This window comes from Macadamia integrifolia, unplaced genomic scaffold, assembly GCF_013358625.1.
Source record: "Macadamia integrifolia cultivar HAES 741 unplaced genomic scaffold, SCU_Mint_v3 scaffold2730, whole genome shotgun sequence".
Lineage (NCBI taxonomy): Eukaryota > Viridiplantae > Streptophyta > Magnoliopsida > Proteales > Proteaceae > Macadamia > Macadamia integrifolia.
The window spans coordinates 19563-30336 of NW_024868920.1; the positions used below are offsets into that span (position 1 = coordinate 19563).

The 10774-nt window shown below is 39.3% G+C and overlaps 2 protein-coding genes across 2 annotated transcripts; one reads left to right on the forward strand and one right to left on the reverse strand.

The window, feature by feature from the left end:
- Window positions 1-553: 553 nt before the first annotated feature.
- On the forward strand, window positions 554-4495 carry LOC122067138 (CSC1-like protein At3g54510). The gene is made up of 2 exons (XM_042630984.1): window positions 554-1097; window positions 4068-4495. Exons 1-2 carry the CDS (start codon window positions 820-822, stop codon window positions 4216-4218), a joined length of 429 nt encoding a protein of 142 aa, XP_042486918.1. The 5' UTR covers window positions 554-819; the 3' UTR covers window positions 4219-4495.
- A 3954-nt stretch (window positions 4496-8449) lies between these two features.
- LOC122067141 (uncharacterized mitochondrial protein AtMg00810-like) lies at window positions 8450-10357 on the reverse strand. The gene is made up of 2 exons (XM_042630987.1): window positions 10126-10357; window positions 8450-8982 (listed from the first exon to the last, which is right to left on the reverse strand). The coding sequence occupies exons 1-2, from the start codon at window positions 10355-10357 to the stop codon at window positions 8450-8452; spliced, it is 765 nt and encodes a 254-aa protein (XP_042486921.1).
- Between the last annotated feature and the right edge of the window lie 417 nt (window positions 10358-10774).

The following is a 10774-nucleotide window of genomic DNA, read 5'->3' on the forward strand; positions in this document are numbered from 1 at the left end:
TGCATTCCCAACGATTCAGGCATTGTCACAGTAGCAATGCAACTAGGTAGTGCTATTTCTCCCTTAAACACGTAAAAAATTGTTTCCTGGATACAAGAAAAAGGTTAAATGACACCCCACCCTTGTGAAATACAAAAACTTCCCCCTAATGTTGCATGTATGCGCCTCTCATTGGCCTTACCAGCGGCTCTAGCGCTCATCAGCCAAACACTCTCAAATGTACGTATGAGACATCTTTCCCGGTCCACACTCTTTCTGGATAATCTCCCTTCAAATGAACTGAAGAAGATAAATTGATCAAATAACATGCGGTGAGCATAGCCTCACCCAAAAAGATCTTGGCAATTTAGCAAGTGAGAGTATACATCTAATTCTGTCCACAATAGTGTGATTCCTTTCTGGTACACCATTGTGTTGAGGTGTATTTGGAACAGTCTTCTCATATATGATGCAATAACTATAATTTTTCCTTTTAAACTGCTTCGAAGGGAGCTTTAATTTAACAAGCAAGGCCTGAGTCCCCTGACCATGTGAAATAAACAAATAATCGACAACATACATCTAGATACTTTTTCACAGAAAAATATTAGAGGTGCAGGGTTAAAAACTACATATGAGTTTCAGAGGATCAGCCATCCTTCGGACGCAAGTCGCATAGCCCATGGCATGCGGCGAGGCATTGTTCTGTTCTTACGAAACGAAGCCACGTACATTCAAAAGGTGGCAATGTCCCAACTTCTCTCGTAATCTCTAGCACAAATTTGTATCCTCTCTCTCTCAGTATGTGTTTGCTTCAGACTTCCTCAGTACTTTTGAGATATGAATGGAGAGAGTCTAATCGCTTCGGCCGCCATTAACATAGGCCTTGCCTTGATTGTCCTGTCGCTGTTCTCAATCTTGAAGAAGCAACGTTCAATTGCCCCAATCTACTACGCTCGTCGTCTTGCCAGAAAGGACCAAATCTCTTTCAATGCTGGCCTCACCCGCTTTCTCCCCTCTGTTTCTTGGATTCCTCATGCTTTTCGAGTCTCCGAAGAAGAAATTCTCGAAACCAGTGGCCTTGATGCGCTTATTGTCATCCGCCTCTTCAAGCTCGGGTAAAATAGTCCATTCCATTCTTTCCTTCTTTCATTTTTTTGATTGATTGATAGAGTTTATACTTTATACACCAATGATGAATCAATGATGCATTACATACTTTGTTTTGAATTCTTATGAAATGCAGAATGTTATTCCAGGCTTCCATGTGTAATGTGGTACTTGCTCTTGATTTTGGCTATATTTGCTTCTTAATCGCCAATCATTTATTGAATTGGCTCATACAGACTTGAACAATCACTTGAAGAGGTAGGGCTTCCTCTTGGTGTGACACTCTTTATTAATCTATCCTGTCGTTTTGTACTCCATCTAAATTTAAGATGTGAACCCCTTACAATGGTAAGACCTATATTTCTTGGTCCTTTCCTCCCACCATACAGTGGACTTCAGTCTGTTCTCTGATAACTTTGAACCCTTTCCACTTTGTATCAGGGATTTAAATCACGTATTGGGTACCATATCAGTCACTTCCAGTACCAATATTAGTACGGATCGGCTGTATCAGACCGATTCAAGATGAAAATTCACTTGTATCAACCACCTCAAAAAAAAAAAAAATTACGGCCTCGGCCGACTGTGTCAACTCATTGTCGGTATTGGGTCTGGCCAATACTGTTACGTATCGACCGATGAGCAACTGAGACTTAAAACCATGCTTTGTATTGAATAAGAAATTTCCATTACTTTGGTCTTCTAAGTGAATAAATACAACAATCATGTTGAATCTATTCCTATTCTTCATGACACCTGTATTGTATCAGCCTTCCTTGGCCACTTAAAATGTAAAAATAGCTGTTACATTTGTGTTTTTGGGGGTGAAAACAAACCCTATTGGAGAAGTGGGTTGAATTCAGGTTCTCCCACCTCTCCTCCCCCCCCCCCCCTTTTTTTCTTTATTTTTTCTTAATATTTACATATGTATTTTTTATCTACATGAAGGAAAGAATGGTTTTACAGTCACCTATTGCAGGTAATTACATAAAATCCTTCGATGTGAAACTTTGGTGATCAGTTTAATGATGCAGACATCAAGTCTAGAAATTTTGAGAACAAACAAAGCTACCATGTTGCAGATATTTAGGCCTTTGGGAACAAGCTGAAGGGGGGGGGTGTTTGTGAAAGAAACAATTGTAACCTCTCCCCAGGTTGTTGCATGAATATTTATCATACTCATAACTTGCCAAGGATCTCAATTCATATGATTTTTGTTCATCCTATTTGTCAAATATCTGTTGCTTGATCTTCTTTTTTCTCATAAGGGCTTATAAATTTAACAACCCTTGAGTTTTTCTTTGTAAACTTTCTGACTTGAATATGGGATAAAGTATTATGTTTCTTTGCTGTTTGTAGCTTTATTGTCAATATAGGGATATACTGTGTCTCTGACTGTAAAATCTAACTCCTTCAGTCTAGGTGTTCACATATTTCATGGATCATAGAACTGTTTTTCTCTGCACTAGGTCTAGCTACCACTGGCTATTTTTTGGAAAGAAAAATTGGCCAGCATAAAAAGGAGTAACCAGAAGTTGATCTACAGTCAGCCCTTCTAGTCTTTACTTCAGTCAGCATTTGAACTGGCCTAGTCTACTGTAGTAAGAGGTTCAACTTTGATGTGGGGCTATAAGGAGGAAAATGACTGAACTGATGAAGTCCTAATTAAATTAGAAGAGAGAAAAGCCACTGGTTTTGATGAGAACGATATGCAGGAGTGGGATTGGTTGGAATGACAATCTGACGGATGAAAAATGGGCTCTGTTGTAGGCTTTAATTGTATTGTATGTGTGATCTGGTGGTGTCCAGAGAGATTCTGGAACAGCAGATCAATGGAGGCTTGATTGCATTCTTGTTTTGGATTTTTGGGTTGGAAATCGTATGATAAAATCGGACAGTGGGTTAATACAATTTCTCTTGTACATAAAACTGATAATGTTTGCCTAGGTCTAATCAAATACTAATTTCTAGAATTTTCTTGAATATTTTATTAACAGAAATGGTATCTAAATAGACCCAGTCCTAGAATACTGGTGTTACTCATTAGTTGTTAGTGCTGTTTACCATCCGTTTCCAGAGTCTGATTTCTGTTCATCTTCAAACAACTGATTTGTGTATGCTTTACATTAATGGGTGGGCTATTTATTATTACTTCAGAGATTAATTCTGAATCTGCATCGCATAATAGTGTCCAACATACATTTGTTGTAGACTGGTAGAAATTAGTTTTGTTTTGATCTTAATTGATTGATATTTTGAGGTTCTAGTTTAATAATCTAGGTTATATTTTTGTCTGTAAGAATGACTAGGCCTGACTAGGCCTGTAAGCCACAAGCTTCTACATGTGAAGTGTCCAACCCAAAATCTTATGTGATAGAGGTGGAGGTGCCCAACTGGTATATATAAAATGATCCCAGGTCCAAAGCTTTTCAATGTGGGATTATGCCCAACACTCCCCCTCATGTGTTGCCTCTCTTTTAATTAGCAGCACACGTGGCATTTGTGGCCCCTTTCCATATTTTTCTTGACCATTTCCATACTATCTTTAGTGTATTTTGCGTCTCTCCAATACGATACGTCTCTTAAAATCACCCTTTCAATATGATATCTGATACCAATACTTTAAACCTTGCTATTTAGTAGTACAGAAAAAGTCAGGCAACTCAGCTTAGTCCATCTTCTTGACTTCATACTTGACTTGTTGCCCTCAACATGTAGTCCCAAGAATTTCTAAGAGTTGTTGCTGTCTATTATATCTATCTTAAGAAGCTATGTTGGCTTCTGTCTCAGAAAGAATACAATTGGCTACAGGTATACAATCCAAAATTCACTTGCAATGTGCAAAACAGAATCATTATTGATTTTCTTTAGTTTATTTTTTCTTTGAGAATTGTTCTTAGAATTAACATTCCCTCGGTCAATATGGAAGGAGGTTTTTGAAATCTGGTCTTCAGACTAATTGGCACTCTATCTTGCAGAATCAAATTTTTCTTGGCTTGTTCGGTAATTGGATTAGTGATTCTTCTCCCAATCAATTACACCGGCCAATATTATCCTTCTGAAAGTGGCCTTTCCTGCTCAGTGGATTGTTTCACAATTTCTAATATTAGTAGAGGCTCTGACAGGTGAGGTTTTCTTGTTTTGTACAAGAGTTTGCAGACATTCAATATATATTTTCCTTCCATTTGGAGCAAAAGGACAAGTATTATCTTTTCCCCTTTCCCTTTTCTGGTTCTCAATTAAACAACTTTTGTTTAGGTCAGCAACAAAATTGTCTATATTTCATCAGTTAAGGAATTTACTCCTGCTGCATTTTTTGAGCCACACTTTGAAGCATGAAAACAAATTTAGCATACATTAGGGATCCGAGTAGTAGTTTACCCTTTATATTTTTATCAAAACTCTAGAATCATAGACAATAGACACATCAACAACAAACATCCTCATTGCTGTTTTTACTTCAGTTTTTTGTTATGTTATGGTTGCGAGCTCTATTTTTTTTCTACCAATTTTACTATCTTTAGATTTTTTGGATATTGCAATTTGAATATTTAGTGGTTCATATTCATTAGCGTGGGTTTTTTTTTTTGGGTCAATTAGCAGAAACTTGTTTTATTTTCAAGTTTCAAGAAGCCGGTTTTGACCTGGGTTTCACCCTGGTTGTAACTGAAATATTTCATATTTTGACCGAAACCTAGCCAAAACCTATAGGATTTCGGTGTATGGTTTCGTTTGACCATTTTTGTGGTCAAACGGTCATATTTTAGGTTGGAACTTGGCAGAGACCCTAAATAAGCATATCTAATCACAATGAAACATGAAACCAACTAAAATATGCAATTGCAAGTGACAAATGGAGAAAAATCATTTGATATTATTAAATTTCAAAACATTTTAAGTGTACTTTCAGTCAACCCATATCAAAAGTGCAAATAAGAAAAACACCCCTGCCCTTCCCCATAGTCTTCGACTCATATACCATAGAAATTTTTTGGCGGGCTCGAAAGATGAGGAAGATTGTTGTTGCTGATGAAACCGATCCTCCGACTCAAATCGCAAAAGATGGCATGTCATGGTATGTCAGAAGAAACGCTCAAAGTCCATCACAGCTGCCTGATATGTCTCATTAACATAATCTAGGCACCCCAACCTCGGATATGGAAGATGATGCAAACTTGCCCCCACCATAGCTACTAGGTGGACCGGACTAATGGGGTTGTTGGGGGCCTGGGAAGTAGAAGATACTTTGCACGAAAGATGCCACACCTTGTTACTGATCATCATAAGCAATGCAGGATGAAGATGGTGAAATTCTGTGCTGATCAAACCCACCATACCTGACGTTGGATGTGTGTGTGAAATGATGATTCATGCCACCATCCCAGCCACTCAAACCCAACTATATTCACTACTACCCTTCAGACTGAGGCCTCCAAATATGTCAGACAAGGAAGAAACATTTTTGTCAATGTCAATGTTGTCGTACTCCTCATCTGCTCTCCACCTACTGCACGGGCCTCTGGTATAACCTGCACATATGTTCACCATGTAGCATGGTCAAATTGAGTCTCCCTTGTGAATCAGATTATTTATCTATCTCACCACCACCACCATCGTCTCCACCTTCAGAGGGCGATGGTGTGCGAGTGCAGCCACTATAATGTGACCAGTTAACTTCTTTATCATCCTCGCCAAGCTGGGACTCAAAAGGTCGAATTGTCTGTGTGTGGAATTAACTTTTTTGAGAAGACATGAACTCTCTAACATTGGCCCCCCCCCCATCTAACTAGCAATCTTAGGGTCGAGCCTACCACTGGGTTGATCCATCATTGAGTCACCGTTGCCCCTTACCCACTCGTACAAGGGATCCTCATCATCCAACTCCAGCTGGAAGATGTTGCTGAGTTCAGTTGGATCTTTGTCATTCTCTATCCCTATGTGTATGTGTTGCATATTCAATCTCATGTTGTGCATATACACTAGCTGCTCAAGACGTTTATGAACCAACCGATTCTGCCTCTTGTGAAAAACATAGTCTTGTTGCCCTCGCATCTATAGGTTGAACATGTCTATGAGAGCATCTTAATTGCTATCTTCCTCAAGTTAGGTGCATCTCTCTTATACAGCGCTCATCATTCACCTGCATTATAATATATTTGGTTAGTTTCACATATGTATACATCCGAGTTCTAGAACTAAGTTAATGGACCTACTGGGAGCAATTTTTCCCCACCGAACTTTTTGGCAGTATGGCCGAAAGTCCCTAGTGCATCCTTGAAGGTATTTACCTGTTTTCATTTCAAACATTGATATGTCAGCCCACCTTTAGCAGAACCTAAGTGCTTGAAAAAAGCACCAAGAAATGTTGCTTCATTCGGCCTTTTCTGTGCAACAGTCCAACATTAGTAGCTTAGTGGGACTAATTGCATTGATTGTAAAACTTAAGAAACTACAACTATATCTCACTATTGCAGGATGACTGGATATCTGGGTTCAACTCAAACTTGGCCACCACATATTGCACTGCATCTATCAAATCTCGATGCATCCCAAGTATGTGCTTGTATTGATCTCGGGATTTAGATAGTATCTGAAAATAACATAAAAGCACTTGGTTGTTATTGGCCCCTGGCTTGGCTTTTCCTTGTTGGCTTAAGCCTTCCATCCCCCCCTTTTCCCTTGTATATTCTTCTCCTCTTGGTACTGAATTATTTATTCATCCAAAAAAAAAAAAAACATAAAATCACTTGTAAATACTTATAAAATTGTTAATGGAAAGTAATTTGATTTGGGTGGTATAAAGTATAAACTAGAAATTAAAAACTCATAAGCCTTATGCTGTGGATGCACAAGTTGCCTCTCCTAGCGATCTTGGACTAACTGGATGTAACTCCTACCACCATGTGGTGTCACCGCTGCCACGTGGTCCAACATCATCTCCACTGCCACAGAAGTGTGGTAGGGGGTGGTTAATGTAAGACCTTATCTACCAAGGTAAACAGTCCCAAGTAGTTCACAAACTCCAAACCAAACTTAGAAACTAAGTTCAGATCTTAACAGTAGATGTAATTAATCAAATCTGAAAATTAAAGCTGAATAGAGAGAATTTAATTACTCACAAACCTAGGCTCAGATCAGCCTAGAATGCTGGTTGAGTGTAGCTCATAGTTGTCACGGCGCCAAGGCGAACCAACGGATTGGTGGGCTGCCTAAGTGCTTAGGCAACAAAGTTGCCCGCTTTAAGGTGAACAAGGCGACCTAGTGTTATAAGTAAGCAGATCGGGCTAGAGACAATAGGATATTTATGTACTTGCTTGTTAAAGCTTGAAAAGAAGCCCATAAGGCAAAGTTACAACTATGACCATTGGATAGTAAAAACGAAAGGGTTGAAGTTGTGAAATCAGGCATAGGGTATACGAATAGCACTTTTTATTTTCCCTATTTTCTAACATTATTTAGTATGCTACATTATCCTTGTGTCATAAAAAATCATCATTAAGCCACTTCAAGTCATGAAAAATTAACATTAAGTCACATCAAATCATAAAAAATTAACATTAAGTCATAAAAAATCAACATTTAGAGAAATGTTCTTGTTCAATAATAAGTTTGACTAGTCAAATGATTTTATTTTTATATGATACATTTTTTATAGGTAGAGCACAAAACCAGCTTTACAGCAAGTCTAATATTACTTATGTTACAATCCCCAAAACCTATAATCAAAACAGAGAAATAGAGGAAAGAAGAGAAGAAGAAAAGAGGAGAGAAGAGAGAGAGAGAGAGGTGCAATCGAAAGAGACTCCCAAAAGAGAGGAGTGACCTGCGATCAGACCAGAATCGTATGATCGTAGGTTATGCCTCAAAACTTATATTAAATGGTGCTAAAGAAAAGTACAAAAATACCCCTATAAAGAAGAAAAACCTAATCACAGAGATATGGGGCCGATAGGACATAAATGCCCCTATCGGCCATATCGCTATTTAAGATTAGCGCCTAGCGCTAAACTCAACACTCCCCCTCAAGATGGAACATACACATCACCCATGCTCAGCTTGGTACAACCATTAGTGAACATGTCAGCCAATTGATCTGATGAAGGAACAAATGAGGTCTCAATCAACTTTTTCAGAATAGCATCACGAACTAAGTGGCAGTCCACCTCGATGTGCTTGGTCCTCTCATGGAAGACTGGATTGCTAGTAATGTACACCGCATCTTGGTTGTCACAATACATCTTCATAGGCTTGGTTACTGGAAACCCGAACTCCAAGAGTAAGGACCGTAGCCACATCAACTTAATAATGGTATAAGCCATAGCACTGTATTCTGCTACTGTACTAGACCGGCAATGGTAATCTACTTCTTACTATACCATGTAACCAGATTACCTCCAACAAATGTGCAATAACCCGTAATGGACCTACGATCACTAGCAGAGCCAGCTCGATCAGAGTCAGAATAGTCAACTAGTTCCATATGCCAATTAGGACGATAGATCAGCCATTTTCCAGGAGCACCCTTTAGGTAGCGAAGAGCACGAACAACCGCGTCCCAATATGCTTTTTGCGGAGACTGCATGAATTGACTGAGGACTCCAACAGCATAGGAGATGTCATAACGAGTCACAGTAAGATGAATCAGCTTTCCAATCAAACTCTTGTATTGATGCACATCCTGGAGAGGTTCGCCATCATTAACCTCAAACCTTTGGTGAGGATCCATAGGGATATCAATAGGTTTGGATGCAAGCATACCAGTGTTAGATAAAAGGTACAACACATATTTTCTTTGAGACAGACTGATCCCTTTCTTGCATCGGATCACTTCAATCCCAAAAAATAGTGAAGTTGGCCTAAGTCCTTTGTCTGAAAGTGTTGCTGTAGATAAGCCTTCACTTCAAAAATTTCCGCCTCATCATTACTAGTAAGAATAATATCATCAACATAAACTACCAATACCACCAGTTTATCACCTCTGCGACAAACAAAGACAGAATGACCAGAATAACACTAAGAAAATCCACAAGTTACTATGATGGAGTAGCCTTAGGGAGAAGAGGGAAAATCGCACAAAAGAGGGAAGGGGTCACACACCACGCACAAATTCACTAATCTAAAAATTAAATTCACTCTAAAAATTAACCATTGACTTATGTAAGTATATAAAGGGAAAATAAAAGATTACTCCTACTTAAACTCTAATACTGAAATAAACTCCTACTTAGACTCCAAACATAAACCTACTTCTCTACCTCCTACGTATCCTACTGAAAGACAAATAAAAGACATAATGTAAAACTAACTACTAATAGCCCTTGTTGGACCAAAAACCTAGGCTAGACCGGTTCTTCTTGGCCCTTGGCTTCCACAGTCGGTCCTGCTGGTCCAACCAGGTAAGTGCAACTGTATCTACATCATACTATGGTAGTATTGAACTTGTCAAACCATACCCGAGGGGACTGTTTAAGTCCATAGATAGCCTTGTATAAGCGACACACAAGATCTTTATTCTCCCCCTGAGCAACAAAACTAGGAGGTTGCTCCATATACACCTCTTCCTATAGGTCACCATATAAGAAGGTATTCTTGATGTCCAACTGAAATAAGGGCCAATCAAAGTTGACAGAAAGAGAAATAAGTAGACGAACAGAGTTCAATCTAGTATCCGGAGAGGTCTCAAAATAATCAACCCCATATGTCTAAGTATCCCCTTGGTGACCAGACGGGCTTTCAACCGCTCAACAGAGCCATTAGAGTGATACTTAACAGTGTACACCCAGCGACACTTCACCAAACCCTTACCAGGAGGTAAATCTACCAAACTCCTGGTACCACGACTCAAGAGAGCATCCATTTCCACATCCATGGCAGCTTTCCATCTAGGGATACGTAGGGCATCATTATGGGTGCGGGGAATAGGGTTAGTAGAAAGTGACAGGGCAATACCATGGATGGTCAAGGGAAGATGAGACAAGGAAACAAAGTTATCAATAGGATACACAACCATAGATTTTTGAGTGCAAGGGTGTGTACCTTTCCTTTGAGCAATTGATAAGTCATCAGGCAGAGAAGGAGGAGGAGCTTCACCAGAGGAAGGTGGCAATGGAGGAAATGAATCATCTGGAGCATTGGTATCTACACTCGGCTGTCTAACCTTCTTCTTGTGCTGATAAACCTGTAGAGGAGGTGAGTCACTAGCAATAGGTGCAACATGAAAAGGAATGAGAGAAGGAATGGGTGGAGGTGATGAAGAAGTCCACTCCATACCAGACTGAGACACTTGAGGAGGAAAAAATGATGTGTCTTAAAAAAAGTCACATCGGCACTAACAAAGTTCCCGTGAGTAATAGGGTTATAGCACTTGTACCCTTTCTGAGTACGTGAATAATCCAAAAAAATGTACTTAGTAGACCGAGGAGATAATTTATCTACTTGTGTATGCAAATTATGGACAAAACACACACACCCAAAGACTCGGGGAGGAATAGGAAAACTCGGCAAGGTAGGAAACATAATAGAAAAAGGAGACCTATCTGAGAGAACTGAAGAAGGGATGCGATTAATCAAGTGACATGCAGTTAAAACCCCATCACACAAAAAATGTTTAGGAACATACATATATATCATAATAGCTCGAGCTACCTCGAGGAGATGCCGGTTCTTGCGCTCTGCTACCCCATTT